Below are 27047 nucleotides of genomic sequence, written 5' to 3'. Positions count from 1 at the left end.
GACCAGTGTTGTCATTTTTCTGGCGAGAGCAGTCTTGCATTTAACTAGTCTAGTGTAGATACACCTTTTAACTTATAGTGCTCAGTGGCCGCCCACTTTTTGAACATCTCCAGTTCTGGAAATGAATTTCCCATTTATTTCCTCCATCGACATTTCAGAAAATCCTTATATAAAAAGCATGAAACCAAGCCAACCTGCTACGAGATGATTCGTGACCATAAAACATTTGATTCAGAGCAAAGAAAAACATTGCAAAATTGAAAAAAGGCAAGACAGTGTACATAATTACTTTATGAGTGAATGAACTAAATTTGCATGCCTTCCACCAGGGGGTTTTGCTTGCAATCTCTTACTACCTAAAGAGAGCAATGCCTTGAAATATAAGATAAGATATATCATAAATAGGTGACAGGCTAACATGAAACTTGGATACATTCACATACATAAAACATAAATGTATCACACTTCCAAGTGTTATCACATTCATTCATCTTTCTATCACACTTACTCACATACACAACCCCTATTGAGATATTATCAACATTCAACTATCCAAATAAAATTCCCTCCATTTGCTTGAAGTGTAGTAGACCGATGATCAAAAGAAAAACAGATGAGAAATCCAGGCATCTATTCAACTGCATAAATAAACACTTAAAAATTAAATGTGACCACATGTGCAAAACAGCTTCCAATCCTCCAAATGAACACTAATGATCTTCTGATTAAGTAATCAAATTCCCAGTTAACCCTCATTTAATAGGTTTTGACAATAAAGTATCCTCCACGGTGCAGCCACAGTGAGCAGCACGCGTTAACAAACACTGACTCTGAATCAATGGGAAAACTGTAGCAGATGATCACCTAGGAAACAAGGACGAGGAGGCTGTTTAATTCCTCCACGTGAATTAAGCCCAGGTGACCTCAAACAATGTGCGCGCCACAAAACAACGAATAACAAGCCTTAATTGAATGCACCCGTCTCGCCTGTTTTACCATCATCCTCTAAATGAGAATCTTGAGATCTGAGGCAATCATGATGCACTCCAGGTGTGTTTAGGGTAATAACAACAAATAAATGAAAAGTGGGGAACAAACAAAGGCAGGAGAGTGTCACTGAGTGTGTAGATGGAGATGACGTTCAAGGCAAAAAGCGAGGAAAAGACAATGTTTACTCCTTTAGAAACATGCAGCTCCATGAGCATGAATAAATGTGTTTAAGGACAAATAAAGCAGGTTAAACTAGTAGTGTGTGTGTTGGCTCAATACCTGCTCCAGTATGGAGTTGATCCGGCCCACCTCACAGTCAATGAGAAAGCGTTTCTCTTGCCGGCGGTCCATCTCCTCGATGATTTGTTTGTACTCTGTGGGGTCCACGATGTTCCCCACCGAGCGAGCTGTCACCTGCCAGTTATTGGCTACAGCCGACTCCATGATGGCCTGGAGGATCGCAAAACCTGGAGGAGCAGAGGGAGAAGAGCTCCATCAGACAACTGTCTGTTTTTAGAGCACACCAGCAGGTAAACGCCGTGATGGGAATCCGAATTGTTGTAAAGAAGAGCTGCGAGGGTATTCTGGCTTTCGACTACGGTTAGCAACATGTTTAATGTCTGAGCAGCTTTTTATTACAACTATTAACAAACTCACAATGCAGCAATGAAACGTTTATCTGAAAAAAAATTCCCTTGTAAGAAATAAAATAAATGACGGCAGATAATGTATACAGCAGGTAAACAAGGTATTGTATCAAGTGGTTTCAGAATATAACAGGTCTGATCTGAATCCCTTTGAGTGTTATTCAAACAGTCTCTTGACAAAGGAATATGGACAGTTGCTAGAGTAGATGGAAATTGAAAGTATACTTATAAGGGCTGTCAATTGATTCAAATATTTAATTGCGAGTAATCGCATGATTGTCCATAGTTAATCGCGATTAATCGCACATTTTTTATCTGTTCAAAATGTACCTTGAAGGGAGATTTGTCAAGTATTTAATACTCTTATCAACATGGGAGTGGACAAATATGCTTGCTTTATGCAAATGTATGTATTTATAACTGGAAATCAATTAACAACACAAAACAATGACAAATATTGTCCAGAAACCCTCACAGGCACTGCATTAAGTATAAAGAAATATGCTCAAATCATAACATGGCAAACTCAAGCCCAACAGGCAACAACAGCTGTCAGTGTGTCAGTGTGCTGACTTGACTATGACTTGCTCAACACTGCATGTGATCATCATAAAGTGGGCATGTCTGTAAAGTGGAGACTCGTGGGTACCCATAGAACCCATTATTTATTCACATATCTTGAGGTCAGAGGTCAAGGGACACCTTTGAAAATGGCCATAACAGTTTTTCCTTGCCAAAATTTAGTGCTAGTTTGGAGTGTTATTTAGCCTCCTTCCCGACAATCTAGAAAATAAATTAGTGGCGTTAAAACAAATTTGCTTTAACGCATTATTATCACGTTAACTTTGACAGTCCTAATATTTATATATCACTGCTGCTAGATTCACGATTGATGACTCATTTTAGAGCAAATATCAGAGAAGCATGACAAAAGTTTAGGAATAAGAAAACTTCAACCACGCAAAATTCAGGAATAAAGACAAAATGGAACAAGAGTCCACAGAGATGTCGATGTACCCACAAAAGATTAAGTTAAAGCTGTGGCGCCTGTGAGAAAGATGGAGAGGTTACAGAGCGTAATTAACTAACTATTAACTGGGAAATGGCTGTGTCCCATGCTGCCTTAGCAGCGTGTCACAGGAGGTCACATCATTCATCTCTTTCCTGCCTCACTGAGGAATTCAAACTTGTAAATTTAAGGCTAGAGTTGACACAAGCAGGGAACAAAGACACGACAATAAGACGTGTAGCTCATACTCTAGCAAATGTAGTGAAATGGACTGCTAAAGAAGCAGTTTAGCAAGCACAATGCAGAGCTCACTGTGCCACGGGATGAATCAGTAGATATGAAAGGAAGAAGCTGAGCTAACAGTAACCTGGCTGAGCAGCTATGCTGAAAATCCACAGTACACCTGCAGAAATTTGGATGGTTCCACTGATAGTTTACTAAGGGGGTTAAGTACACATGATCAGCAGTCATGATGGGCCATAAAGACAGCTTCTAAACCAGCCGAAAAGAGAGACATCTAGCTGAAAAGAAAAAGCTTGTTAAGGTGAGGAAAGTCATTTGAGGAATTTTTTACATACTCTTTGGGAAAACAAACAAGAGCTTTGGCTGAAAAATTAACAAGTACAGCCACCAGCCTTTCAGTTTCCTTTCAGAAAAAACATGTCATGGTCATTTTACGCACGTTCAATTGTACAGCTTGTTGATGAAGTTTTGTTTCTACTGAGCTTTCTATCCGTTAATCTGATGTTACAGTAAAATCTGAGAAATTATTGTCAGCTACTGGGTGGTATTGGTACATTTCGATATGTAGTTAAAAGGAAGTGAAGGTGAACTGTCTGATATCTGGGATTGTTCCAGTAAACCAGAACCTCTTGCTGAGCTATTTGAAGCTTTTCATGTGAGGACAAACACAATGACATGCTCGCACACACTCTCACACATACTGTCATAGATTCTTACAACAACCATATGGGATAATAAAATCCAGTCTTGGGCTTTGGAAGATGTCCCATAAAAATAAAATAAAGGTTAAAGGGGACATATCATGCTCATTTCCAGGTTCATACTTGTATTTTGGGTTTCTACTAGAACATGTTTACATGCTAACATGTTAAAAAAACACATTATATTTATTACTATATTATTATTACTCTGTTTTAGCGCCTGTCTCTTTAAGAACCTCTCCTGAGAAGCCCAGTCTACTCTGATTGGCTGGTGAGAAAAATATGGTGCACCTTTGCAAAGGTAGCTCTCAAGCTGTGGGTGATATATTCTAATGAGCCTGCATGTGACATAAGAAGGGGAGCCAAATCTGAATGGCTTGTTGAATCACATTTTTTCGGATCTAGGTAGCCCACAAAAAACTGAAAAAGTGATTTTTTTGTGATATGTCCACTTTAAGAAACATGGGACAATTCAGATTTTATAGTCAAAGCACTTTTTAACTACTTGTGTTATCCATCTTAATTAGTAAAATATTAACAAATTAGTTACGTTTCTAAGTCTACAGTCAAAAGTGTATAGCAGTGTTGCTCCTGTCAGTCTTACCAGACAAACCTTAACAGCTTCAAAATAACTGTAACACAACAGTATAACAGGCCATTTTACATCACAACCAGCCCATTCTCATTCCCATGGCGTCAAATACCAATGCTTTGTCACGGCCGTTGGCGTTGGTTACTGACGCACAAGGTACCCTTTAGCGCCGGTATGAGTCGCACCAGGCTTTCCATTGTATTATTATGTATGAAACGCACCAGGCTTTCCATTAACTACAACGTAAACCCATCTGTGGCAACAGTAAACGCTCAGGGAAAGTGACTGTGGTGACGTAGTTTTAAAAGCAAAAGAGACATACAGGGCGAACAGGAGAGGTTGTGGACGGGTCCAACAAACACAAGGCTTTCATCCAGGAGACCGCTGTTTGTGTCCTGTGTGTTATGTTTCACATTCACATTACAATCAGCTGGTCATTCATGTCCCATGTTCACAACATCAAGTCACATCTTCACTGTAAAAATACAGTAATTTTAAGCCCAACCATGTTGTTTTTTGCAAAACCTCACTAAGTGGTTTTGTTGTGTAATCCTAAGCAAGGGTTTCAGTTTTATTCACAACATTTGCTTAATGTGTTTACTGCGACCGAATAGTGTCGTCGAGGGGTCTGACAAAGCGCCAGCATGTGACGAGTTGGGATGAGAACGTGTTGTCACAATAGTTAATTTTAAACTTTTATGCACAGTATGAATAAATTAGGTGTATTCATACAAATAGGTTATGTATTTGCATTTACATTATGTTTATTCGTGTGAGCAATAGGTACAATATTATTATGAACTTAGCGTTTGGCTGATTGACAGAAAAATAGGTCGCTGCCACAGACACAAGGCCGTGTGGATTTTTAAAGTGATCAATCCCTCTGTGCTGAAACAGCATTTTCTTTAGGTCTTTTGAGTTCAGGTTGATTGTTATTTGAGTTAAGTGAAATTTGAAAGCTGGCATCTAATGTCAATTTCAAATCCCTCTATCTAAGCAACTTTACTTTAAAATGTATGCATTTCAAAAAATCCAGTTCATTGTCTATTGAGGCTGTGAGACCAGATGTATAAACTGGGATGAATTGCAGCCATTAAAAAATGCATCATGTAGGAAGACCAATGAACCTTGACGAGGTAACACCTTATCAAGCAGAAAAATAGCACAAAAACAGCAGAATATATAACAGTTCCCAAGACAGATAATGACAACTTACATCATAAATTTGCATATTTCCATTATCTGAAGAGCAGTGCACAGAATACCTTGAGTGGTGGTGACAATGCATGGTGGCGGGAGCTCATTACGTGCTGTATTGGGTCATAACTAAAATGGTTTACCACAGCCGACACACTGCAGCCGACTGGACTAAATGAGCGGAGCAAAGCAGCATCACATGCTGCGTTACCCTTTTTCTCTCAGAGCAGGGATAAAACTGCTGATTCCATAAAATAAGGGCTATTATTACTGGGTGCTGAATAAGCTGGTGTAAAATGTGTTTATGTAAATACACGTCAGCTACAGAGCCTCTCTACTGGAAGCTGGCATTACACGGGCTAAATGGAAACTGGTTCTCACTCTGCATCACAGTCAAGCGATGCACCACCTCCCTGCAGCACAGACCAGACTGCTCTTAACTATCATGGCTGCTGAGGCTGTTATATCACCTCCAGTATGTATGCTTTATTAGGTTATGCATAGAAGTCAGTGCTCATTAATACTTACACAGCTATCCATGCATTATTTGTAAAGGTACGGGTATTATAAAACCTCAGTGAGGCCCTTAGACTGTTGAACATGCCCTTTTAATATTAGAGTTCCTCATTTCTTGAATTATTAAATTGTTATTGCTATTAGACCTGAATTTTAAAGTCCCTCTCGATTCAGAAATGTGTTATGCTTATTTTTACTTCACTTGGATGTTTGACCTTCACTGTGCTGAGTGATGCGTGTGCAGAGTTTGTACGCAAGAAGTCTGGTTTCACATTCATCTGCTGAAGGAGGCAAGTTTCTGTTTTTAAGATGTGTATGTACAAGCATGACTTTGTGACACCACAGCTAGATTGGAGGCCGATCGTTGTCCAGTATTATTTAACTTACACAAGTGTGAGGTGGAACCCTGAAGCCCCCGGTGTACATATACACTGAGAATGGACTTTTCAGTAAAGTAGAAGACATCTTGTGTCCAGCAGTTACACTTTTGAAATTAATAATATTTGCATATTGATAGAGTAAGGGCGAATGCAATATAACTTTTTTTGTGGAAAAACACATTAGACACAAATTATTATTCAAAGTCTCAGAGTCTTTTTTTAAATGTCTTAAACATGTCTGTAGGGGATTTTAGGTGTTTCTCTAAACTTTTAAATGTTTGCCGAAACTAATTTATAGACACTGCATCCTTTTGAATCAGTATGCATCTCAACAGGACCAGCTTTATGTAAATCTCCTTGTAATTTGTCAAATCCAGATGCGGATGAATCCGGTCAAACTACATGGGGAGGACGTGGAGTTGCTCTTGACTGGTTTTCTTGTAGATTCAGAAGGGAGATTAGCTCAGATTAGCATCAGTGTTTCACTGTACTTCAACAATTAACGACTCGTTTTTTTTTCACAGCTAAACTCATATTTAGTTTCATTACAGTGTACAAGGTTGTAGAATATCTTTAAAAGAGTACTCCAATGATTTATCATTGCGCTTCTATAACATTGTCAGGCTCACATGGACAGTTTTTTAAAAAGGATCAAAATTGATGCAGTAGAAGATTGCATGAAATAAAAAAGATGATATCTCTGGTATCATCATTTTTATTTCATGCAATCTTCTTCCATGTCAAAACCTGGCGCCTATTTTACCCACAATGCAATTTGACCGCCGACAGTTAGGGTTGGAGATTTGTGTGTGTGTATGCCATTAGCAGCTAATGTAGCCTTGAGCCTCTAGCTTAAGGCAGAGATGCTACAGAGGTCTAGTATGCTCACTTCTTTCTAAGTCCACATCCCAAGATTTTTTTCATTTTGGAACTTGTAGTATTCAAGTAGATGTAGTAGTATTCACAGCATGGTCATTTTGGGGCCACTAGCAGGGCTTTTAGACTTGCCTTTAGCATTCATGTGCAAAAAACCCAGAGTAAAAAGAAGACAATGTGCATCATTTAAATAGACTGTATGTACGTTTTTACACGTATAAATGTTTTAAAATATTTTTTTATTGCCAATGTGTGAATAGGTTGTCACCTTACTTAAAAACTGAGACCTTCCGCTCCTTTCTGGGTTTCCTCTATCAGCCTGTAGACTGCTTTTAATGTGAAGAATGCGGGACGTTTTTTCCAGGAAAATCCAACGGATGTGACGTCATGCGCGCTCGTGAGTGCCTTTATTTTCAGCTTCGCTTCAGGGCTAACAGTGTGCAACCATAGCTAATGTTCGGTTAGAAATGGAGTCTGCTAACTCCAATAAATGACAAGCCCCCACCCCTACGTAGTGCGAGCACAAGCGCGAGCAACAGGACGATGACTGTCGTTGACCTAACGGCCACAGGTGTCACTATTAACAAGCAATTTCTGATTCTTAAAGGGCGGGTTTGTAACTTCTTACACATATAAATCACCCGGGACAGTGTCCCATGCGCGCTCGCATATGCGCGCTCGTGTGTGGCTACGCTGTTCAGACAAGACTCCAACACAAACTACACGGAAGCACCATAACCGCAAAGTTATATCTAGTGAAGCCCGTCGTGCAAAACGGTGTTGACCGCGGTCGTATTAGCGGGGGAGACCGTAGCTTTGGTCTCCAGGGCCGGAGTCTCTGCTGTACTCTGCTCCTCTGCTCCTCAGCCTGTCTGCCTTCACTTAGCTCGCTCCACCTCACGTGCATGCGCGCACACTACACACTGCAGAAGACTTCGTAGCTCTGAGATTATCTAGTGAATGTACAGTGGACGTTTGTGCAGAAATAACTGCTGCAGCTCCTCCAGACCAAACTGGTCAGCTGACATTACTGCCAAGCAGGTGAAATATAGAGTGATATTTTGGTTTTAGCTGACGTGTGTCGCCTCACTGTTTTGAGCGATGCTCGTTCATGTCTATTTAAAGCACACAAGCGTGAGCCCGACGCTGACTTTCGTTGACTTAACGGCCACAGGTGTCGCTGTTAACAAGCATTTCTGAATCTTACAAACAGTCCCTTTAAATGAAGAATCTGAATTTTATTTTTTTTTTCTAAATCATCCATTCACAGCAAAAACAATTGGCTCTTCTCAACCATTCACTAGTGACCAGCACTGATGGACATGTGAGCTGACATGTTCCCAATACAGCTCCTAAGTATTCAGAGCACAGCGACTCAGCTGACACGTCCGCCCTCCATTCCCCCGCTGTTGACCTTCACAGTGAAGAGCTCGGCAGACAGTACTCAGATCAGGTATGGCCTTTAAAGACAAGTGGCTCTTGCTGGGCGCCACCGCATCAGACAGTCAGTCTAAAGAGGCAAGGATGTATGTCCACATGTCTGACACTCACAGAGGTTAAGGAATTCAAAAGGACTGTTAGTGCGACTGTCCCGTCTCAGAGCATTGTGAAGAGTCTGATAAGAAGCTGCTGAGCTGACCTCAGACTGGATCCGGCTCTGTCATCATCCAGACTTTATCAGGTCAAACAGGCAGAAAACATGTTTTTTTTTTAACAGCTCCAAGATATCAACACAAGAATCCAGCAGAGTGTATCTCTCTGGTGGCAGAGGGGAAATGAAAAGGCAGAAGCTGAGTGTCAGCTCTCCTCCCAGTATTCTGTCACATAGTACTGAACACCATAAGCTGGGATATGCATGACACTTTGAAACATTTTAGTAGCTGCTTAAGAATAAGGATTTAGGGGGATTTACAAATGATTCCCCTGAGAGTTTTATTTTCATTCCTTTGCTGTCACTAAACTAAGCTGGATATTTTGGATTTAAACATTTGTGTGAGCTTGTCGATGTTAAGCTATTTAGTACGCTTACAATTAAAGATACTGTATGTGGGGAAAAAAAGCTTGAAAGTCCTGAACTGAGGGAATTATGTGCGTGTGACATTTAGTGTACTCTAACTTCAATAACCACAAATGTGAAATCTGAATGTCAAAGGACATCCAAGGTCTCTTGGTGAATATTAACACTGGTGTGATTTATCAGTCGGTGCACAAATGACAAAGTCTTTTGGTACAAGAGTTTTTGGTTGACTTTGTAAACAGATGGTACGTTTTACAACAGCCAGCAGGCAGGACAACCATCAAGGGCATTCAACAGAGTCAATTATTCAGCACCGTCCTGAAAAATAATACATATTCAAAATCAGGAGCATATTGTCACAAGGCTATATATAGCAGGGAAAAACAATTTAATTTCTCGCACAAGTAAAATGTTTTACAAAGACAGCCTTGATGTCTAAGTGCTGTGTAGTGGTGCTAAACTTCAGTTATCAGGCAAGGACGTACATTTGTCAAGTGTCCAAAAAGACGACTCCAAATGAATGCTAATGTTGCTGTGTGTCTACTTGATGTGCAAACAGGCAACTGTTTGCTTAATACATTAGCCAAATTTATGTCTGTCAGGTTGTTTAGAAGTTCTTCTGTCCTCGATGGCCATCAATGCTACTTTAGAGCAGCGATTCTCAAAGTGGGGTACAGGGACCCCAAGGGGTACATGGCACTCTGTCACGGGGTCCAAAAAATAATTTGCTATTAATTATAAAATTGTGCTGTATCATTAAAAAGTCCATATCTACAGATGGGGACCATTTGCGCCAATAAAACAAGCATATTGTGTCCATTACTCCCACCCATGTTAGTTTTGGGCCAATAGAAACTCTGATATGATTGTGACACACAGCAATAACTTCATTATTTTTAAGTTGAATCACTTACTTAAAGTCTGCTTTAGACAGGTAATTATAAATATCTGGATTTATTAGGACAGTGCCAGTCTTGCTACTGTTCATTTTCTGAGAGCTTTTAAGATAAATTACTTGAAATGTACACTATAAATGCTGTCCACTTGAGTCCAAATGCGGTTTGAATAAAATTGCCCTGTTTAAAGATATGTGGTATTAACATTCAATAACATTAAAAAATGTCCCCGCTGTAGGACTAAAAAAGGATTAGCTCATCTTATCTTAACATGATTCAAATTGAAATGTGTTTCTGTAAATCACTATGAAGCATTTCTAAAATATTTAGGTTGAAAAGTTTTAGAATAGAAATAGTTGCAATGGCATCTAAGAGTAAAAATGGTAGTGAGCATATGCTTAATCAGTGTTACGATTATTACAGGAAATTTTCTCTCCTGTCCCCAAAAAATTTGAGAACCCCTGGTTTAGAGGGTCATGTCTAAAAGATAATCCCCAAGTTGCGAAACTCTAGTGAGATGGTTAAGGTTAGTCATTGACCTGGGAACTGGCTAACGCCATTGTTTTGGATAGAACGCAACAGGGTGAAACAAAAACATGTTTGATGCTTCACCGCATCATTTGAGTACTTAAAAAAGTTGAGACCAGCTCAACTATATTTGTAGCTTAACTTCAACTTTATCCCGCCGCTCACGCAGCGATAAGAGGCGGCCATCAGGTTATAGCTTCATGTCATCGGTTTCCATTGAAAATGACTTGTAGGATGTTGAAGTGATGCTCGAAGTGTGAACACAGCATTAGGACAGGTAGTCGTGCAGCGAGTCTCACGAAAATTTTTGCACGTTTTTGCAACTTGGGAATTCCCTTTAGACACGACAACTTTAGAACTGCTATTTTCATATTAACAATGGATCACATGACTAATATTATGGAAAAGGGGTCGCTAGTACTGATGAACCCACGAGAATTATCAACCGACGCAACTCTACGGAACGTTTTAGCGACTTTAGCGTATTCTTTGGTTTTCCGGCCCTTTTTGGTTCACTCTCTCAGCTCTCATCAGTGTCGTTTTTTTGGCCAACAGGCGGCTGTTTTCATAAAAAAAAGCTCTAAAAACCCACTGTATACTACCTGCTTAGCACCAAAAGACAAACAGACAAAGTTAGCGACTAGCTAGCAAACATAGCAGAGCATTTAGCAGCTAAAGAGTCAGATATTTGCCTCAGAATATTGCGGAGAACAAAAATAGAGCCAAAAGAGAGTTAATATTGGACTTCACCAGGTGACCAGAAACACGGCCCCAAATAAATGCTAATAAAGCTGCTGGATGTGTAAATAAGCAATTGTCAGTAATTATTGCAGGTTTAAGTAAATAAATATTGAAAGTCAAGAATAACTTTGATAAACAAAGACACATTTACATAATTGTACTTTTTGAAATCCGATGTAATGTTTCTTGACATTTAATAAAGTGATGCAAGCACCTTGAAGTCAGAAGTACAGTAGATAGAAACACACACACACACACACACACACACTCATACAGTACCTGTAGGCAAAAAACAAAAGGGAAGACAAAGTTCTGAGTTATTGCAACATCTGTTTCCTCTGCGGTTCCTTCTGCACCAGTACTCGACTGGACAGCCTGCTCTTTCATCAACTCACAACTGAAATCAGTTTTTTATTGGCTTCTTCTCAAAGAGAAAGAAGAGACAACAGTTGTTCTCCTGAAGAGAGTAAATGCTGACATGAACCAGACCTGCGACATGGTGACGATGGTTAAATAGTTTTAATATCATGCAAATGAGCGTGACATTTGCAGTGCACGAACCAACGACAGTCAGGCAGAGGGGCAAAGTGGCAGTGTAAAAAGTTTTCCTTTCAAGCTATCATACTATAAGCACAGCGCTGAGATTATGTCCCATACCGTATTTATGATCAAGTCCACAACACACACTTTGCTTTGAAGTTTGTGCACGAAATGCACCCAAAGAAATGCCTAAAGATGATGCAATTGTTAGAGTGAGCAACACAAAGCGGCGTTGTCCTGAATATAGGAGCTTAGTAGCCCACACAGCGCTGCCCAGAAGATCAGTATGTACTCCTCTGATATGGTGTTCTCTGCAGCTCAGAGGATTGGTTTTATAGAGGGGTTACAACACTATTGGGTTCAACTCTGAACAAAATAACATCACAGGTTACTCAGAGCCATGTATAACTCGTTAGAATAGAGCATCTTCTAAATGGTAAATTGTATAGTTTTTGTTTTTCTTTACTTGACTTAAAAAAATATGCTAAACTGAAGTCTAGATTTTAAACCTTGAAGGAATAAAACATTTACCAAGAGATGTGACAGCCAGAGTTGGAAGAAAGAGACGGACCGATGCCCTGCTGGCACATGGCCGTGTGTTTCTTCTCGTCCGTCTTGGGCAGCAGCTCACATGACGGCTGAGCGTGGTGTACGCAGCGGTCTCAACTGTGACTCAGTCGTCCCTCCCCTCCCCGGAGAAGGTGACCTCTTTAAAATTCTCTTGCAGGCATCTGCCCGTAGCTGAGCGCGACACTAAAGGGGACTCGGGCGAAGCCACTGAACCTGCTTCAGAGAAATCTCAAAAAAATCTCAAAGCTCATCCGTGGCTCCACAAAGAGGACTGTTTTCAGTGGGCAATGCTCACAGAGCGGGTGAAATAAAAAGGATTAAAGCTGCCAAATGACAGTGAAAGGACACTTTTGAGTACAATTAGCCTAACAACGCCTACTCCCAATGCACACCAATGCACATAACGGCTCCCTGTTTCAAATAAGCTGAACTACAAAGAGCCCTGCACCCCCACACCACTCGCTGTTGCCAAATCCCTGATCAGAGCTAATCAAACTGATTATTTCTCATCTAGTGACAGCTGCAGAGTTTCTCCTTGTGGTTCTTTTAATCCTTTTATTTAAGTTTTATTCATATTTTATCATTTGTGAACTTTTGTTGCACTTACAGGTGCTAAATACAAGATTGGGAGCATTTCTATTGCCTCTCAACAGCTCTCAACATGGCAACGGCTAAGCCGGCAGTTCATAGCTAACGGTGCTAAATAGTGCAAACAATTGCGAAAGTGCTGACAGAGATAACAGTGTTAACCTGGGGGGAACCGGAGGGTGGGTGCTACTAGGGCTTTCGCAGTGAAGGAATCTGCGACTCAACATCGCGATATGCGGTATTATAGCATTGTTTTTTTTTGCAAATCACTTAATTTATCCTGATTTTAGTGCTATATAAATAAGCTTTATTGTTGGTCTATTATTAGGTATATTGTTGCATCTTAAATGACAAAGATGATAGTTTTAAAACTATTTAAATACTTGTTTATTGTGAAATGCAGAACACAAAAGGGCAATGAGGCGCAGCGTTTATGACACTCTTTGCTTGCGTCTGTTTGCTATGATACGGAATATCTGCAGGAGTAAAACTGTTGGCACAAGGTAGAGTACTTGCTCTGGATAAGAGGAAGGCTGAAGCACGTAGGGAGAGAGAACGGACACGTGGGCATCCAGAAAAGAAACACCAAACACGCAGCGCTGAGTGCAGAATAGACGCTCAGCACCTCATTACGCTGCTGGCATTTGTAGTGTGACATGAACATGAACATGAACATAGTGGTTGTGGCAGTTCCTTGTCATTCCCTGCGATTGGCTTGTCAATAGTGCGGTATTGCAATATTGTGGTTATTATGACAGCCCTAGATCGCTTCCACAATGACGCTGTCGGTCAGGATGGCGTTATCAGCTGTAACCACTGTATGAGAGAAATGCAGAGCGGTGGCTGTGAGCTAGCCAGTGGGGCATGCTCACATGCACAAACATGCACTAAAAGCATGCGCGGCCGGCCCGGCGATGTCAACAAAGCAAGGAGAAACTTGGTATACAACACACACAGAGGGAGAGTGACTTCATTCTCTGCTCAGGTAGAAATTACTCCTCTTTATCTTTACATAGCAAATAGTTGTTTGCTGCTATATTAATGCTCTGAATATCGCATTTAGCGCATTTAAAGATAATTCCGATTCTGAAGTCATAACAACATAAAAACAGACAGAGCCAGAGACTGAAAAACACACACATATATAAAGCGCAGATATTTGTATTTGAACCACATAAAAAGAAATGGAACAGGCTGGCTCGTGCCCCTCAGTGAGAGCTGCACTAACTGCCTGTTCTTTTTCAGCTCCCCTGTAAAAAAAAACATCCTCCCAACTCTTAAGCAAATAAAAATGGCGTTTTCTCTTGGGCAAAAAAGGGAAGCGCAAATCACATCAATCTCTTTCATAATGCAAAAGGACTACTGTTGTAATGGCCTTGTGTTATCCTGAAAGCAAGTGTCCTGAAATAGACGAGAGACGTTTGAACAACACAGAGACATGAACCGAACAGTGCCTATAAAGCAGAGGGGCGCTCTGTTAGTCACCTGGTTTCTTTTTTTTTTTTTTTTCGTTTCAAATATTTTTATTAAGAAGCATGTGCATGTCAGTGATACAAACTTTGTGGGGTGTTTATCATGCCTCACTTTTTATACATAACAACAAAAACAGACAAAACTAGGAACTAAGGGCAAACAAAATGGAGACAAGCAAATACAAAGAACATACGTAATGATAGGAGTCACCTGGTTTCTAACACGGCCATGTAAAGTGGCGAGGTTAGAGCATATTAGATATGACAAGCTGGATCTTACAGAAAAAAGGAGGGGAGGGGGCTCCAAATACACGGAGTAAAAAACATTCGGTGCATCTGACAGCATGTCTGACAGTGCTTGGCCCCATGTGCCATTTGCTGTTTTCTGACGCAGGAGAGGCACAAAGGCTTTGCTGACTCCTCTGTTCCTTCCCTCACTCTTCGTCTCCGTACAGCTTCATTTTCTTTTTCTATTCATTTGAAGATTTGGCTATTTCTTTATCTGCGAGCAGCTGAGACAACAATGTTTAGCTGAGGGGGGAAATCTTTACTTTAGCCGGAATAAACCCTCTTACTCCTGAACTGCTCGCCCCTGGGTTCTCCTTGAGCCAACAGGAGCTTATAGACATTTAAAATAAGAATGTTATCACACCTTACAGATCACTGATTAGATAATCAATGATTGAAATTACCTTGTGTATTGAAGTATTGAAGTGGCAGCATTATGAGTAGAGAGGTGAGGGGGGAAAAGCATTGATTGTATGTTGTTAATAGTAACAGCAAATATGATTGATCAAGCTACAGGCTGCTTATTGACAAGATTTTAGGATGTCTCAGGTCTCAAATTAATTTTAATGCCTCCATAATAAACACAAATTAGTGAGATTACAGTAAAAGCCTAATTGTCTCTATAGTTATTACAACACACATTTAACAATCAGATACTCATCTTACAAAAAGTTGTTTCTCCACCTCTCACTTCCTGTCTGTCCCCTGGAGGTCATTAATAGGTGAAGGGAGATCTGTGTGGGCTACAGCTCCTCATACTGCCTCCTAATAACCATACATCAGGGTGATCAAGAGAAAGTACCTTTGGGCCATGATGTTCAGATGACAAATTTAAACTACATTAAATGTCTACGTAAGTAGGGCTGGACAATATAACAATTCATTCTGTGAGACAATATACACTGCTTTATGGCAATACTCCATTTTGTATATGATTTTTGATGAGGTACTTTGGTTCGTCAGGTATTTAATTTGCTAGATAAGCCAAAAACAGACATTCCCGTCTGTCCAAAATGTCATCACTTCATAATTTTATCCTATTAGACATTTGTGTGACATTGTCATAATTAGTATATGAATTATTGAGTTATGGCCAAAACCACGTTTGGTCGTGTCTAGAAGGTAATCCGCAAATTGCAAAATCTGATCTGAGATCTGCAAAAACTTGCAAAAACTCTCGCAAGATTCAAGGTCAATGCCTAACCTTAACCATCTCACGGATGGTTTCCACAATGTGCGGATTCCCTTCTAGACACAACCTTTTGTGAGGTCACAGTGAACTTTGACCTCCAAAATCTAATCAGTTCATCCTTGAGTTCCATTAGACGTTTATGCCGAATTTGAAGAAATTTGCTCAAAACCTTCCTGAGATATCACGAAAAAGGTATGGACGTGAGGTCGCTTTGACCTTGACCTTTGACCACCACAATCTAATACGTTCCTCTTGAGTCCAAGTGGACAGACGTCCGGACGAACAATCAAAAAATATAACGCCTCCAGCCACGGCTGTCGCAGGCGCGGAGGCATAAAAATAAATGAGATACAGCTTACAGAAGTGAAGGCATAGAAAGCTATGAGGGATGTAGGAGCTGTCCAAAGTCCTGAAACAATGATGTCTGCTCTGAGACGGGTGCCCTTTTATTTACACTGGAATAGTGGCTGCTTTAAGCAAACTACCAGGAAGTTGTGTAAAAGGACACAGAGAAATGATCCAAATGTACATTTTCTGTCCACTTTTGCCAGTTTAGCGATGCACGCATCCTCGATTGGTGCAGTAATGACTTTGTTCATACATACTGAGCTGGTCACGTAGCGCTGCCCAGAGTACAGACTGTAATGAGGCCAAGCGTTGCAACTCCCCTTTTCAGGCAAAGAACAAAGATTTACAAAGTGATGCAACTGTTTAAAGTTATGTAATGTCTTTCTGAACGTTGCTGTAGCTACAGTAGTGTGTTACATTCTCTGCAATGCAAGCCTGCTGGCCAATCTGTTCAACGGAGAAGATGTGTCTTAATGTTTGAAAGCAAGAATGCCCATAACAAGTGACTGTGTTTGTTTAACTCTCTGGAGTCTGCAACTTACAAATTGCCCAGGCTGAGAAAGAAAAAGCATCAGATTTGATCAATTCTCGCTGGAAAATGTTTGGTATTCTGCATTAATAATTTACATACATGATTTTGTAGATAAACAATGGGCTTGACACTGCAGCGTGGAGCAGAGAGTCTGCAGCTTTACATGTTGTGTGATGTTGTCTTTGAGCTGCACTGCCTCTGCATGCGTGGATGTGCACGGATCAATCGGTGCCATTTTGGGCGTCTGGCAGAGCGGAGGGAGCGCTTGATAACAGAGGAGGTTTGGTTCATGCAGAAACACTACAGCTAACGCCTCAGCTGCATCTTCTCGGCGAATGCACACCGCTCTTTGAGGTTTTCACCAATGACGTCAACGCACACACACACACAGCATCTAAAGTGCCTTTCCCAACACGCTCCATTCCCAAATGTAAACTAAAGGCAATCGGATTCCCACAGATATTCTTAAATTCATTCAACACTGACTCAGAGAGGATTCTCAACAACATGGAGCCAAATAAACATGCTCTCCTTAAGAAAACAACAGAAAAAGGCACTGTTCTTTTGAGAGTTTATTAAATTTGACACAGTCCTGTCTAACCTTGGAGAATTGTTTTTTTTTTAGTTGTCAGCCTCGTGCTTTCTCATCTGCATCTCTATGTTTTTCAGCATCCTTTGAAACCCTTACAAAAAAAGTACCTTTCAGGCACTACTTAGATATTCTGTTACATGTGTATCCCAGTTACGCTCTCCTTTGCTCTATGTTCTCTATGAGGCACAATAGAGTCCTTGAACAGGGAGGATAAGAGCTCTCTTGAAGCAGAGGAGATTGATTGATAAATCCCTGCCTCAGGCCCAATATTAGGGACTGGGAGGAAAACAGTGTTTACCCACAGAGGGGGGGTCAAGGCCTATTGATACATGTCCATCTCCAAGTGAAGGTGCAGTAAGGTGTTCACAGAGCGGAACAGCTGCTTTGTGCCATTCGGCCACTCTCTATCTCTCTCCCACTCTCTGTTAATGAGCCCGTGTGCCTGACTGCTGAGAGCAGCTCTTTAGCGGTGTGCAATTAATCAGACGTTTCCTTGTGGAGACGAAACCAACCAGACATTCAGCAGCAGGGCAGCGTGATTACACAGCGAATGCAAATTCTCCACCATCCCCATTTGTCAGAGGGGCAGGAGAATGCAGAAAAAGAGCTACAGTTAAGGTTGTTAGATTGTAGTCCTTCATTTTAATGGCAACAAATAGAAATGAAGATCTAGTTTGCGTTACGTAGAGTTCATGAATTGGGAGGACTACATTAAGACAGTGAGATCTCACACAAGTACTTTTGCTTTAATTTACTCAAGTACTGTACATAATACAACTTAGATGTACTTTTACTTTACTTGAGTAAGAATTCTACTCCATTACATTTCAGATGGAAATATTATACTCTTTAATCAGCTACATTTATTTGACAGTTACTCTACATATTAAGATTTTACAAACATACATCTGATAAGCTCATATAATATGATGCATTAATGTGCTATAGATTAATGATAGACTATGTAGCATTATGGGCTAAATGTAATTGTTAAAACTAGGGCTGACGCAAATGCTTCAAAGCTTCGGCCGTTGCCATGGTAACTGACCTCCAAATCATTATTTGATTGCTTAGTTTTTTTTTTTTTTTAATATATAAGTATGTAATAATAATGTATAAATCCCAAAATAGCCCATGAAATAAGGAATAGTCCCACAACATTATTCATATTCAACATTAATTATTATTAGTTATTCTCAGATGGATATCGCTGTTTGTTGTGTGTAGAGGTGCGTGTGCGTACAGTAGCGTGGCAGCGGCACTGTCCCGAAGCTTCAAATACCTTCGAATATTTCTCACCGAAGCTTCGAAGCCCAAAAAATGGTATTCAGGAAAGCCCTAGCTAAATTAGATCCATCTAAAGTTAGCTAACCTTAGCCACCATAAGTACAGTATAGTGTGTCCGGTGTAGTGTAAGGTGTAGTTTTGCGAGCTGCCACTTTTTAAAATCTGGGTTGGGTGAATTAAAAATTGCAGTCCCTATAGGGAATAGGAATGTGATGTCATCAACAGCAAGTTGGACATTTTTGGAGGATAAAGAGTTCCATCCGCTGGCTGTTTACTTCAAGTGTCAAAAAGAACTGCTGATCTAACACAAAACATCACACAGTGAATAAGATTCAAAAGATGAAATGTAGTATATATAGTATACAGTCAGACACAAAGGTAGGCTAACTTTATGGGTTTCATTTTGCAAGATACCGGTAGATTAATTATGCAGTATTAGCCAAAGTTTTAGTTATCATTCAGTTAGCATAACATTAGCTTGCTTATCTTTGTCCGGATGATTGTGTAGTTGGCATTTGGCTTGTAGATCTTAATGGCATATGTCAAATGTCATGTAAATTAAACATGGGCCTCCGAAGATTAACATATTTTGAACTGCTGACAGGTGTTCACTAACACCAAAACACATCAGTGACTGTAACAGGTGGAAAGCTGTCAAGGTCGTTTTAAGTAAGGATCAATATCATTAACTAACTTCCATTTTGTAATATGGAAGTTGTCTCTGTCAGCTTCTATTTATATGGGTATTTGTCTTTCGCACGTACTTTCTGATGATGAACGATTGACAGATGACAGATGAATAGACTGGTGACAGATAATGATAGTCTACCATAGCTCTGCACACAACCATCTAAAAATGCATCTTTTGCATTTCCAACCTTTACTAATGGAAAAGCAAAAATAACCGTTCTAATGTATAACGAACTGAACTGAACTGAACTGGACTGCTTGGTGGAAATGTGCCATTATGTACTTTTACTTGTTATAAAGTATTTTTACATTGTTGTATTGGTAAAGGGCTCCGAGTACTTCTTCCACCTCCATCATCTCAATACATTAAATGCTACATATAAAAATTTTAAAATTTGCTTCTCAAATGTAGTACTGTAGGTATCAGACGTTAGGACTGCAACAACATCAGCAAACTGTTTAATAACATGACTGTGTTAGTCAGAATATATGGAGGTCGTCATAGAGGAGAGGACAAGGACGGCGATACAAACTGTAATGCAATATTGCTGTATTGCATTACAGTTTGTATCTCCTTAAGTATCAAATGGGGAACGTACTGTACTGCTCTTAATATTTTCTTAATGAAACAACAGTTCTCAAAATCACCCCCAAGACACATATTAGAAAAAGTGATGTTATCTGTTGAGACTGTGCTGATGTTTCGCTTGACATCAGTACAGTCTTTGTTGTCTTAGAGCCAGACTGTAGAGGTCATTAAAAGAACTGGAGCCAAAACACATTTCTATACACAGCTTGTGTTGGTCATTCTTACACTGTAACTGCTTTTGACCAAGAAGTATTCCTTCATTATTAAGATGATTTTGTAAATTGTCATTATTATTGTACCATAAATTCTTGTAAATTATGTAAGTAGTATATGAAATTTGTAGTAGACTGTGTAAATATGAAGAAAAAAAAACGGTGTTGTCCTACTTTCAGTGGCCAGCTGGTAATGCCCAGATGTTCCTCGGTTCAAGAGGTCTTTTCTGCCAGCAGCCATCAGTCTGTTTAATGAGGACATTTCATAGCCTGTACATCCAGGATAAATAGGTGATGTTGCACTGCGGCAGATAAACATGTATTTAATGACCCGAGTGTGTGAAGGCGTAAAGTGTTGTGCTTTTCTTGGATCTGTGTGGTTTCTTCAGTTTCCCCTTTTCTATCAGTTATGTTTGTCAAACAATTAATTCTTCTAATTAGACGTGGGCTGCATGAAGCAGTAACAGACTACCGCTCTGTACGAGGCAGCAGCGGGAAACGAACTCCACTCGTTATTTGATCACTATTACGAATAATATGTCAGTTAAAGCAGTTTAAATCAGTACAATACTGCTGTCAGAGGAAGGCATCTCCAACATGAAAGAGAAGCTCAACCTATTTCATGGCGAAACTATTTCCAATTTGAAATACATGTGGAAAGTTACTGTAATATTTATGCATGGCTACATTAAGTGGTATCTTTGGGCATTTTATTTTCTATTACAGTCAAAATGCTATCATAAAGATGTCGTTCTGATGGTAGTTATGCCTTCAGGCTATGATAAAAAAATCCCTCTTATGTTGTGTGATGAAAGGAAAGACAGAGTCCACTTCCCCGAGATATACAGCAGGGGATCGACTGTTTCATTTTAATGATTTTTCCAATTTCAAGCTGACGCTAAGATGCCTTTGCTTTTGTTCTGATAAAAGGCTCTGTTCAGATGTGGCAAGTGTCTTGTTAAGGGACACGTATCATTGTAAAATGCCTCGACAGCCTATTACTGTCATATTGTCCCACAAACTATCAACAGTCACTCACACAAACGTCTCTCGAGAACCCCCTTTAAAGTCCCTCCCTGGCCTTAAATGGAGCCCTCTTCCTATAATGAAGATTAAACTGATATTTGGATGAGCGTTGGCAATATTGCTCCAAAGCCTTGACGGGGAGGAGCAGGGCTGGGAATGGCAGCCAAAATAGGACAGCTAACTAGCCTCTCAGCAAACACAAGCTGTGCAGCATGTGGGAATCCATCCTAAACGACAGTGTTTACACTGTATAAATGGGCAGAGTGTTACAGATGGTGGCCCGTCAGCCTCGACGCAGCAGGTGAGAGAGGCCAGAAAAGTCGAGAGCTCTAAGGGCCACATCAGGAAGCACTTCTAAGAAGGTTGATTGTGCCCAAGAGAGGCTATAAACGAGCTTAATCATTTTATCTCGACTACGCTGGCCGACCAATTATCAGCTTCTACAAGCTGCCACCAAAACACAGACACATATCGGGCAGCCAGTGAAACCGAGGTCCCCTCCCGATTTGAGAGCACTAACAACCTCCTTAGTTAGATGTCGACCGATAGTGGATTTTTAAAGGCCGATGTAACAATGATAGTTTGGAGCAGGAAATTGTTAAACTCCACTCTTGCAAACCATTAATGTTTGTGCATATTCCCAGGGTAAGGAGGATCCTTAAGTGTGTGATTTCATTTCATAAATGGATAGTTACATGCAGGGTTTGTCACGTCTCTGGCCTTGACTCCAGGAGTTTTTCAGTGTTCTGCTTTCCCTGGGTCTCCCCCTCCCCTGCCTGTGGGTGTGGCAGGGGCGCGGCTTCCTCATCAGGCACCTGGTCTCACTCTCCACTCTGCACTCTGCACCTGTCAACAATCACCTAATCAACCCACAGTACAAGAACACCAGCTTTCCTGCCAGTACTCGCCAGATTGTTCTGCCTAGCAGTTGGTATTTTCTCGGCCGCTCTGTATTCTACTTACCAGAGTTATTCTTATGTTTCCTAGTGCTTCTGATATCTAACCTTGTGTTCTCCTGTCTTCTGGATTCCAGTGCCAGCCTCCCATCGAGCCATCCTCACGCCGCCGCAGCTCATTCCTCCAGCTGCTCCACCCTGCTCAACAGCCTGCCTGTCCCCTGCCTTCTCCAGCGCCCTCACCACCTTTAATTATAATAAATCCACCTGACTTTCAACCACCATCCAGCTGTGTCTGTGTCTGTGTCTGCTTCTGGGTCCTAAACCAAAGCCCTCACAGGGTTCACGCTAAACTTTTTGTTTTTGGACGGCCAATATGCCCGTTAATATTCCAGAATTCCGGCCATTTAGAACAACTACCGGACATATGTTTTAAATAGCCATACAATAGCCTACATTTGACATAAGTTGAAAATAAGTTAAATGAAGAAGCGGTCTAAAAAATAAAATGCTGTTTGGTCCGATTTCCACGTTTGTCAAATTCAAAATAGTGTTGTGTGGCTCGTAGGGCTGTAAGTTATCTTGGCAACATATCTTACAATATTAAGCTATTTAATATACTATTAATTCATTAATTTATTTATTTGGCATATTTTCCAACAGACATTTTGGCCATTGATCATTTAATCTGCCGGAGAACTACACGTCATACCAGCTAAAAGCCGGCATGTGCCGGCTTTTAGCTGGTTTACCTGGTTACGTGGCTGGATTATTTGGAAGAGAGAATGCCAAATTGTAACAGTAAACAAGTTAAAATAACATTGAATGATTTATTTTCCTCCATGTCTGCCTGTCTTGTATCCTGGTAAAAGAACTTATAGTGTTGCGTTATACTGTATATTCGAGAGATATCTTTATTTCTTCCACTCGACCTTGACTTTGTGTATGGAGCCTCCATGCAAAACGGTGATGTACGTCCCCATGTGACTGGCGACGGCTGTGCAGCCACCAGCCACTATCAGAGCTCAGTTCCACCGATAATGATAGTGTAAAAACGTCCAATCATCTACCTCTATCCATAGTTAATAAGGTCAAACATGGCTCTGAACATATACATTACTTAATTTGTGCAGGACATACAGCGGGTAAAATAAGTATTAAACACGTCACCATTTTTCTCAGTAAATATATTTCCAAAGGTGCTATTGACATGAAATTTTCACCAGATGTTGGTAACAACCCAAGTAATCTATACATACAAAGAAACCAAAACAAATAAGTTCAGAAATTAAGTTATGTGTAATAAAGTGAAATGACACAGGGAAAAAGTATTGAACACGCTTACTGATATTTATTTAATACTTTGTACAAAAGCCTTTGTTGGTAATGACAGATTCAAGACGCCTCCTGTATGGAGAAACTAGTCGTATGCATTGCTCAGGTGTGATTTTGGCCCATTCTTCCACACAAACAGTCTTCAAATCTTGAAGGTTCCGTGGGCCTCTTCTATGAACTCTGACCTTCAGTTCTTTCCATAGATTTTCAATTGGATTCAAGTCAGGTGATTGGCTGGGCCATTCTAGCAGCTTTATTTTCTTTCTCTGAAACCAATTGAGAGTTTCCTTGGCTGTGTGTGTTTGGGATCATTGTCTTGCTGAAATGTCCACCCTCGTTTCATCTTCATCATCTTGGTAGATGGCAGCAGAGTTTTATCAAGAATGTCTCGGTACATTTTTCCATTCATCCTTCCTTCAATTATGTGAAGTTTGCCAGTACCGTATGCTGAAAAGCAGCCCCACACCATGATGTTCCCACCTCCAAACTTCACTGTTGGTATGGTGTTTATAGGGTGATCTGCAGTGCCATTTGTCCTCCAAACATGGTGTGTATTATGGCATCCAAAGAGTTAAATTTTGCTCTCATCTGACCAGACTATATTCTCCCAGTATTTCACAGGCTTGTCCAAATGTTGTGCAGCAAACTTTAAACGAGCTTCAACATGCTTTTTCTTCAGCAATGGAGTCTTGCGTGGTGAGCGTGCATACAGGCCATGGCGGTTGAGTGCATTACTTATTGATTTCTTTGAAACAATTGTACCTGCTAATTCCAGGTCTTTCTGAAGCTCTCCACAAGTGGTCCTTGGCTCTTGGACAACTCTTCTGATAATTCTTTCACTTCTCTGTCAGAAATCTTGCGAGGAGAACCTGGTCATGGCCAGTTAATGATGAAATTATGTTCTTTCCACTTCCGGATTATGGCCCCAACAGTGCTCACTGGAACATTCAGAAGTTTAGAAATGCGTCTGTAGCCAATGTCATCAGTATGTTTTGCAACAATAAGGTTGCGAAGGTCTTGAGAGAGCTCTTTGCTTTTACCCATCATGAGATGTTTCTTGTGTGACACCTTGGTAATAAGACACCTTTTTATAGGCCATCAGTTGATACTGAAACAGTTGATATTAATTTGCACTGACAAGGAGTCGGATTAATTTCTAATTACTGATATATTTCAGCTGTTGTCTTGGCTTTCCTTGCCTTTTTGCACCTCCCTTTCCTCATGTGTTCAATACTTTTTCCCTGTGTCATTTCACATTATTACACATAACTTAATTTCTGAACTTATTTGTTTTGGTTTCTTTGTATGTATAGATTACTTGGGTTGTTACCAACATCTGGTGAAAATTTCATGTCAATAGCGCCTTTGGAAATATATTTACTGAGAAAAATGGTGACGTGTTCAATACTTATTTTACCCGCTGTATATACAGTACATTTGTTTTAAAAACTGCCCCAAAAAATGTTTGGCCCTGTGAGAATCAAGTTTCACAACTGAGCCTTAGACACCCACCTGAACAGGAGATATATAAAGTGAGGCGGGGGAAGTGAAAAGGAGTGCACTTGTCCTAGAAATGCCAGTTTAAAAATACTTGGAATGCACAGTTCTGAACAGTTTGGCACATTTACCAGCAGAGACTGCACCCAGAACATCTCTACATCTACAGTATAGAGCAGTTATACAAGTAACATGAGTTAAAAAAAACAAAACACAAATGGAATCACATTATACATATCTTTGCTGCTATCTATGGCCAGCCTGAGGTCCAATCTTTACAGACATTGTTGTTCTCTTTCTTAACTCAGCCTCTCCAGATGCTGACCTCGGAGAATGACAAAGACCCAATCCGTAAATAGTTGGCCTACATGAGGGGAGCGGGAGGCCACGAAGCATATGCAGAAGTTACAGTATGTTGTGTTCTGTCTTTATATAATCCAATTAGAGCTAAATGATAATCAGAGAGGATTAGGGGCTCAGGCGGCTGGAGTCGTACTACAGCGGCGGATCAGCAGCACCTGTGAATGACTCATTCCTCGGAAGCGAGGAGCTATTGACTGCCTCTGAGAGCAGCATTCAGCCACATAGTGAAGCAATTTAGGATCATTACCGGCATAGATTAAAATGTATCAGACCACTTAGAATGAAGATTGGGGATGAGGAATTTACATATTAAAGACTGATCACATACACTGTGTAATAACACCTCTGCATGAGCAGGACTTGGCGTGACTTTTCCCACTTTCTCTAGCAACGAGATGTTCTGCGCTACTCATCTGTCACCTACGGAAATCTCGTGGCGTTTCCATAGCTGTGAGTGTGTTTTATTTTCCCAGAGGGACACTCTTACCTCTGTCGGTGTCGTAAAGGTAGACAAACTTCTCCCACTTGTAATGGTCCAGCAGACTGAGAACAGCTCCTCGCAAACCGGGCCTCATCTGGATGACAAACTGCACGTCGGCATCGATGGGGAAGCTGGGGGTAATGAAGGAGGTGTGCAGCGCCCCGCAGAAAGAGGTCAGCGTGTTCATGGACTTCCTGTCGTAGAAGCCAAGGATGGCGTAGACTCCTCGGGAGAACTGGGAGCAGACTGGTGGCGGGAGAAAGAGAGCAGGTTCAGGTCAGGGACAAGCACAGAGTCATTTATGATCAGCTATTCCTTCAGTCAGGAGGGATGCCAACGGCACAAACTGGCCTTTCAAACAATATTAAGGTCAAAATGTCATAACAAACAGAAAGTTAAAATAGCTGAGTCCACTTATGGCCAATGTAGGGTTAAAAATTTGAATGCAAGGTTGAGATGTGGGGGAATTCATGATGGCATTAATCTTCAGAGTGAAGCAGTGGCGATCTGAATAAATGGGCGCCATGTGGGATGTCTGCTCCCCATGGCCATGCTCTGCTGCCTGGTGCCCTTCACTTCTCCTTGGTCTAAATGCAACTGCTTGGGTAATCAACTAGAAATAATGGGGAAATCAGTGCATTGGCCACAGCTCTTTAATAGACAAATACCCTGAAACATGAGCATGCAAATGTGCAAGCGCCGGGCTGTGCTGCAGTATAAAAGATTTATAACAGGCCCGATCTGCCGCCATCTGCGGGCCCATGGAAATGAGCTACGGCCATAAACGCTCAGTGCATCAGACACTTGGTCTTACAAGGCGTTAGCCATTTGATTTTATTTGTACATAATAAATGGTTTTAATAACACCACGCAGGACTGAATCAGGGATATGGCCTTTGTCTTGGTGTTAGTAATAATTGAAGCGAATGTTGGTCAAACCAGGAGAGCTGCTCTGATATTTCTGACCCTGAATCCAACACTGTTCACTGAAGCTGCTCAGTATCTCTAATCAATGTTTCATTATGTTATTATCTTACTGATTGGATTTAATGAGGTGTGTTTTGGGGGAATCTGTAGGTTGAAATCCACTCTGAGGAAAGTCTACCCTGTAAAATACTGTATGAATTTCTGGTAAGACTTTATTGTAAAGATACGAAACACATGCTTAAAGAGTACTCTACTGATTTAGCATTGCACTCCTAGAACATTGTCTGAT

At 40.7% G+C, this 27047-nt stretch overlaps 1 protein-coding gene across 5 annotated transcripts in view; it reads right to left on the bottom strand.

The window, feature by feature from the left end:
* Nucleotides 1-27047, bottom strand: part of gria3a (glutamate receptor, ionotropic, AMPA 3a) — an 85525-nt gene that overhangs the window by 40542 nt on the left and 17936 nt on the right. For all 5 annotated transcript variants that reach the window (XR_012590390.1, XM_074611477.1, XM_074611478.1 and 2 more), the window contains exons 3-4: nucleotides 25838-26077; nucleotides 1270-1457 (exon numbers count right to left, since the gene is read on the bottom strand). Coding sequence is in view for 4 of the 5 variants with exons in the window: in XM_074611477.1 (XP_074467578.1) it covers nucleotides 1270-1457; nucleotides 25838-26077 (428 nt within the window). In the remaining variant the exon portion in view is untranslated. The remainder of the gene's footprint in view (nucleotides 1-1269; nucleotides 1458-25837; nucleotides 26078-27047) is intronic.

The sequence above is a fragment of the Sebastes fasciatus genome, chromosome 16 (assembly GCF_043250625.1).
Source record: "Sebastes fasciatus isolate fSebFas1 chromosome 16, fSebFas1.pri, whole genome shotgun sequence".
Lineage (NCBI taxonomy): Eukaryota > Metazoa > Chordata > Actinopteri > Perciformes > Sebastidae > Sebastes > Sebastes fasciatus.
This window is presented reverse-complemented; position numbering and strand designations above follow the sequence as displayed.